The sequence below is a fragment of the Myotis davidii genome, unplaced genomic scaffold (assembly GCF_000327345.1).
Source record: "Myotis davidii unplaced genomic scaffold, ASM32734v1 scaffold557, whole genome shotgun sequence".
NCBI classification, from domain to species: domain Eukaryota; kingdom Metazoa; phylum Chordata; class Mammalia; order Chiroptera; family Vespertilionidae; genus Myotis; species Myotis davidii.
Genome location: NW_006289557.1, coordinates 1087512 through 1094320, shown reverse-complemented (window position 1 = coordinate 1094320; position 6809 = coordinate 1087512). Strand labels below are relative to the sequence as shown.

At 41.3% G+C, this 6809-nt stretch overlaps 1 protein-coding gene across 5 annotated transcripts in view; it reads left to right on the top strand.

The window, feature by feature from the left end:
• The first annotated feature begins 209 nt into the window (after nucleotides 1–209).
• Nucleotides 210–6809, top strand: part of OPA1 (optic atrophy 1 (autosomal dominant)) — a 94539-nt gene continuing 87939 nt past the window's right edge. For 3 of the 5 annotated variants that reach the window (XM_006761997.2, XM_006762000.2, XM_006761998.2), the window contains exon 1: nucleotides 211–471. In XM_006761997.2, the coding sequence (XP_006762060.1) occupies nucleotides 440–471 (32 nt within the window). In that variant the 5' untranslated portion in view covers nucleotides 211–439. Of the gene's footprint in view, nucleotides 472–6809 lie in introns of all 5 variants that reach the window. The other 2 variants (XM_006761999.2, XM_015562811.1) reach the window with 1 other exon arrangement.

Sequence of the window (6809 nt, the reverse complement as noted above, 5' to 3'; positions counted from 1 at the left end):
GAATTTATCCATCCCGAGTCCCAGCCCCTCACCATCGTCCGCCCCAGCGCAAACACCCCACCCCGATTCCCCGCTCCCCAGCTCTAGCCTTCAACCCGCAGGGCTCAGAATTCCAACCCGGAAACCCAGCCGGCGGAGCGGGTTGGGGGCGGGAAAGATGTGCCTGGGCTCCGAGCGCATGCGCGAACCCTGCCCGGACCGTTTGTGCTGCTCTCCCAGAAAGGGTGAGGGGGGGTGGTTTGCCTGACGGACCGAGTACGGGTGCCGAGCGGGCTCTCGCGGAAGTCCATGCGCCATTGGGAGGGCCGCGGTGGCTTCTCGGTGTCCTTGTTGCCCAGGGCCCTTTCCTGGGTTATTCCTGGAGCAGAAGCCGGACTGGGACTGACACCCGGCTCCCGCGCGGCCGTCTCAGCGCCGGTGCGACCTCCTCGCTGGAGGGATGTGGCGTCTACGCCGGGCCGCCGTGGCCTGGTAAGTGCAGGCTGCGACCTGGCCCCGTTATTTCTAGGGCCTCTGGAAACAGGGTTTGCCCCTTCATACTACCCGACGTGCAGATGACGCTCAGCACAGGCGGTTGCGGATTCCGGGATGTTCTTGCGGGCCCGGAGGGACTGGAGCCCTCACAGGGCTTACGGGCACTGCCAGCGCCTGCACTGCCCTTGTCCCAGCTCCTGTGCCCCTCGAAGAGCTGGGCGCCTTTCCGCCTTGGCCTGTCTCGGTTGCCCCTGCCCTTTTCACCCTTCTGACCTCGCCGTCATCTCTGTCTCCGGTTGCTTCTAGGTTTTGCCCTCTCCCTCCCGGTCTTTGGTTCTCTCCGTGCGCTACCTTGGCCGCGTCTCTCCTGACTCTCCTCTCTCCACGCCGGGCGCACCTGCTCGCGCGGGTCCTTACGCTCTCCCCCCGGGTGCTGGGGCCTCTGCCTCTCGCCCCAGCCCACGGAGGGAACGCGATTTGGGGGTCAGGTCTGCAGCAGTGACGCCCACGGTGGCGGAGATGGAGATGAGACATACCCTCTTCATAGCAGCCTTTTTCAGAGTTTAGGGAAGGAGTCTTGGTTGGGGATGCAAGGTGGGAAATGTGGCACCGCCTTTCCAATCACACTGTTACTGTTGCCCTGGCCTGGTTTAAGCCTAAGTAGAAAGTCACAGAGGACTTTTCATTTAATGGGTTACTATATGCATTTTAATGAGATTCAAATGACTATCTTTGCGTGTAGTTGTATTTTATCCTTAGATTCCTTTAGAGTTCATTCATTCTTGCAGGCATTTGATAACAAGGAATATACTTCAAGCAAGGCTGAAAAAAAAAAAACCACACTTGGTTTTCCCCGATTTAACTCAGCCTGTAAACCAGCGGTTCTCAACCTGTGGGTCGAGACCCCTTGGGGGGTCGAACGACCCTTTCACAGGGGTCGCCTAAGACCATCGGAAAACACATATATAATTACATATTGTTTTGTGATTAATCAGTATGCTTTAATTATGTTCAATTTGTAACAATGAAATTGGGGGTCACCACAACATGAGGAACTGTATTAAAGGGTCGCGGCCTTAGGAAGGTTGAGAACCACTGCTGTAAACACTTGTCTTGAATTTTTTAAGAACGTGTAAAAATAGTTTAGATAACATAGTATTTATTTATAAAGAATAAAATCCATTTATCTTGTGAAGCTTATCCTGAGTTTAAGTTCAGAACTGGATGGCATACAGTAGTTATAGTTTTGTCAAATAGAATAGTTGAATAAATTATTTCCAATTTCAGTAAATTTTAATTTCTGAGTAAATCCACAGTCCTCAATACTAAAGTTATTTACAACCTTTTTATTTCTACTCAGTATTTACTGGGGAAACATCTAATTTTCTTTAAAAAGAGAAAAGACTGCAGAAAATAGCATACTTGTTGAAGTAATTAATATCTGTAGGAAAAACTTTAAAATTGAATTTAAGAACAAATTGATTAATAACTGATATTTGTTTATTCAGTTGCGTGCTGTTGGGCTAAATTAATTCTAAAGTTACTGTGGACTCCATAGAGTTTTGGATCAATAATGGCATCTTATGTTGATAACACAATTTCTCTACCTGCAGAAGTAGAGATGTGAAAAGCCAAAACCCCAAGCTCTGGAATTTGTCTTTTGTTGTGCAACATGCTTCCTCTGAATGTTATGAAGAAGTACATTCAATTTTCTGTTCTTTAACAGATGAGAACATAAACATTTTTTGAAACATATATCTAAGCACATACTGATGGACATGTAAGGAGATCAAAGACCAACATTTATTTAGGTGCAATAAATATTTGTGTAAAATTGTTGAAAAAAATAAATACGTATTAGGGAATGATGTACAGATTAGAAGAGATGGCAGATGAGAGAGAACAGATGATTTCAGGGGGGAAACCTTATGTTGGTTCATGTTTGATTTTTAGTTTGGCTGAATATGGAAGTCTGTTCAAAATTCTTCAGGACTGTGAAGGCATTGCTACTTTCCCCCCCCCCGATCATTCTTTGTTATTAATACAAACTCTCAGGACAATCCCATTTTTGTGTTTGTAGGTATCCTGTTTTTCCCTTCATGGAAGGAAGCTTTTAGGATTTTGGCCTTATCTTAAAATTCTCAAGGCTTTGTCCAGGTGTGGATCTTACCCCTGTCCCACTCTTTACCCTCCCACTCCTAACCCCCAGTCATCTGGTCTGACACTCAGTAGGCCTTTCTGTTAAAAAGATTCTTTCTTCGGGTCTGGGAAATATTTCTTCTTTTATTTCTTTATTTTTTTCCTTTTATTTTTTCCTGGGTATTTTTTAGCCCATCCATTTATCCATTCAAGCAGTTACTCATTCACTCATAAACATTTGAGTATCTGCTTTGTTTTAAAAGTCTATGCTAGGTTGGGAAAAGAGTGTGTGTGTTTTTTTCTTTTCTTTTTAGATATCTATTATGTGAATATTGTTTTTCTTTTTAGACATGTATTATATGGAAATTATTCATGATTTCCAAAACATGATCTGTATCTATCATCTGTTGGAGAAATATGCATGTACCAAATCTGTGTATATGTACACTTTTAAAAAAATTATAAATATACCTCTGTACTAATTAATTATTTACATTATAAATTGACCCTAATATAGTCTTGAAGGACAAGATACAAACAAAACAAAACAACCTGTATCTAGAAGCGTTGGTACTTTCTTCCTGAATCCCATAGATCATTTTGCAAATACCGGGTGCATTCCACACACACCCCATTTTGGATACCACAGCTCTGAATCACTTAACTTTTCTCTTATGGTTTCTACTCATTTCTTTATATTCTAAGTTCTGGATAATTTCCTTAAATCATTGTCTGGTGTTGCCGTTCTTTATTTTATATTGGCCTTTACAGCTTTAATTTTCATGAACTCCTTTATAACATTTATTAAACTCTTAAAAGATGTGTAATTCTGTAACTTTTGTATTGTTCTCCAGTTGCTATTTTTAATACAACCTGCTTCTATTTTATGTCTGCAGTATCTTTAGGAAGCCCCCTGAGAATATTATTACAAATTTTTTAAAGATTTTTTTGTTTTTGTTTTTTAAATATATTTTATTGATTTTTCACAGAGAGAAAGGGATAGGGATAGAGAGCTAGAAACATCGATGAGAAAGAAACATTGATCAGCTGCCTCCTGCACACCCCCCACTGGGGATGTGCCCGCAACCAAGGTACACATGCCCTTGACCGGAATCAAACCTGGGACCCTTCAGTCTGCAGGCCAACACTCTATCTACTGAGCCAAACCAGTTAGGGCTATTATTACAATTTTGTATCTTCACTTTTTCTAAGATTAACAGTGTTGTTTATCTTGGTCCTCATTTTAAGAGTTGCTGATTTTCTATAAGAGCCTAGTTATCGAATCATATTTAAACATGAAGGACTAATGATGTATATAGATACCTGTGTGGGTTACACCTGAATGAAAAGGCTGATTTAGCAAACTGTTTTAGGTATGCGGTATGTCAGCGAGCAGGCTTCATTTTAGAGTTTTTAGGGAGTGGGCAGGCTATCTATCTGTTGTTGTTACAAATACCAGTATTGTTGGGGCCCACCCTGGGAAAACCCCCTCCTTCCACTAATACTCCCCCCCAACCCACACACACACTTTTGTGAGTCTTAGCTCTTCCTTGCCTGATTGCTTAGTGTAGAGACAAGTGTTGCTGTTAACACTCAGCTGCATTGGAATAGGGTGGAGGATGACCCAAACCACCTTTCCCCAGTTGGGGCTTCAGTAAGTCTCAATTTCTTTCTCCTGTTTTCATTCTCTTACCGTATTTCAAAAGGATGAAAAAGTCTTGTATGCGCATTGATCTTTTAGATCATCCTTATGAATTAGAAGCTCTAGAAGTAATCTTTGAGGATGCCTTTTCAAGTATGAGGATTTTGCTTTGCATCAACTATCTCTTCCAGGGGACTAATTGAAGAACATTTTATATGTAGTTCCTGACTTGGACTACCATACACTCTATCTTTGCCCCCACCCATACATATTTCTGCCACCACTGTGGAAGTAGGAATTTTAGGGGTTTGGAAATAAAGGATGGAGAAAGTACAGCAAGCTCTTGAATAAAGTCATTGAACAGCGTTGTTTCATTATAACATTGATGAGATGTTGTAGGAACTTAATTCTTGTTTAGTCTATGGTAAAAACTGATTTTATTATGCATCATTTGGCTTCAGGTTGCAGAACCAGAACCTATCAATGACATTGAGGACTTACTATAAAATAAAAAACATCTTAGAGATAAGACTACTCAGTCCTGTGGTTCATCTGTTTTGGTTATATATTTGGATTAACTCTTTTCAAATAATTTTTTAGGTTAAAGAGCTATTCATACATTCATGGAGGTTAGTGCAATTAATGTTGAATTGACATTTATTGAGCACCTTTTCTGTGGTCTTTGCTAGGTTCTTTCACCTTTTAAAAAATTTTGCTACTTAATTACCCCAATAACATATTCATTAAGCAAATTTATTGAGTGTCTACTATTTGTGAGGCATTGGGCTAAGCTTAGAAATACAGTGGTAAGCAAAACAGACCTTATGGAGATTGCAGTTTAATGGTAGAGACAAATATTAATTCAATAATTATATAATATAAATTTTATAAGCACTGAAGAAAAATACAGGGAGCCAAGAACTGTAGGAGGGGAACTTGAATAAGAATGAAGTTCAGGGAAAGGGGGAATGCTTGAGGTGAAACCAGTTCTAATAGAAGTAACAGGAGTTAAGTAGAAGAGTTTGTCCAAGAACAGCAGAAATTAAGGCCCTGGTGTGGAAGGAGTATGGCACTGTTGAGGAGTATGGCACTAGATGAAAACCTGTCTGGAGGTGAGAGGGAGAGAGATGGGCACCAGACCATGGAAGCCTTGATAGACTAGGAGTTTGGATTTTATTCTTAATGCAGGGGGAGGCATTTAAAAGATTTATGCAGGTGAGTGACAGTGATCAGATTTATATTTCAAAAGAGTGTTCTGGTGAAGAGAACACCTTGGTACAGACCATTGTAGTCACTCATGTAAGGAATGATAATAGTGGAGATGGGAGAAGGGGGAGATTTGAGATCTATGTTGAAGTGGAATTAACAGAACTTGAGGGTGAGAGAGTCTTAAGTATGATCCCCAGGTTTGTGGCTTCTGTAACTGGATAGGTGCTGCTTATGCCATTTTCTGCGATGAGGAGTACTGGAAGAAGATCAGGGCTTCGTGGGGGTGTGAGGAGGGGGAAAGATAGCAAGATTTTGGACATCTCGAATTTGAGGTATTTTTTGTATCTAAATAGAAATGTTGAGTAGGCAGTTGGACAGCAGGATCTGGACCTTAATTATTAGTATTAGGCACAAATTTGAAGAACATGAGTATGTAGATGGTAATCAAGGAAATAGATGTGGAGAAGATTGCCTAGGAAATAGATGTGGAGAAGATTGCCTAGATACAGTAAGAAGAGAAGTGGGTTTAGATCTTGGCCTTAATAAACTAATATTTAAGTTGAAACCAGTTTGGCTCAGTGGATAGAGCGTCAGCCTGCGGACTGAAAGGTCCCAGGTTCGATTCCGGTCAAGGGCATGTACCTGGGTTGCGGGCACATCCCCAGTGGGGAGTGTGCAGGGGGCAGCTGATCGATGTTTCTCTCTCATCGATGTTTCTAACTATCTCTCTCCCTTCCTCTCTGTAAAAAATCAATAAAATATATTAAAAAAAATAAACTAATATTTAAAAGGTATGGAAGTTGGGGAGGACGCAAGTGAAAAATAATGACCAGTGAGGTAAGAGTAAAACTACAGACTGCCAAGGAAGAGAGAATTCCAACAGTGAGGAGGTGTCAACATTGTCAAATATTGTAGAGAGAATTAAAATGAGAATTGAAAAAACCAAATGTCCAGTGGAAAGCTTTTGGCACACTCTCTAAGTGCCATTTCACTGAAATGATACAAATGAAAATCAGGTTGATTTGACTTTTAATGAGTAGCTAGAGAAATGAAATGGAATGGGATCCTTTTCCCCCCTCCTTTAAGGCAAGAGAGACTTGACTTTTGATTCCTTAAAAGGCAGGAGGAAGAAAGTTTGAAATAGGGAGTCTCTAGGGCAGCGGTTCTCAACCTGTGGGTCGTGACCCCTTTGGAGGTCGAACAACCCTTTCACAGGGGTCGCCTAAGACCATTGGAAAATACATATTTAATTACATATTGTTTTTGTGATTAATCACTATGCTTTAATTATGTTCAATATGTAACAATGAAATTGAGGGTCACCCCAACATGAGGAACTGTATTA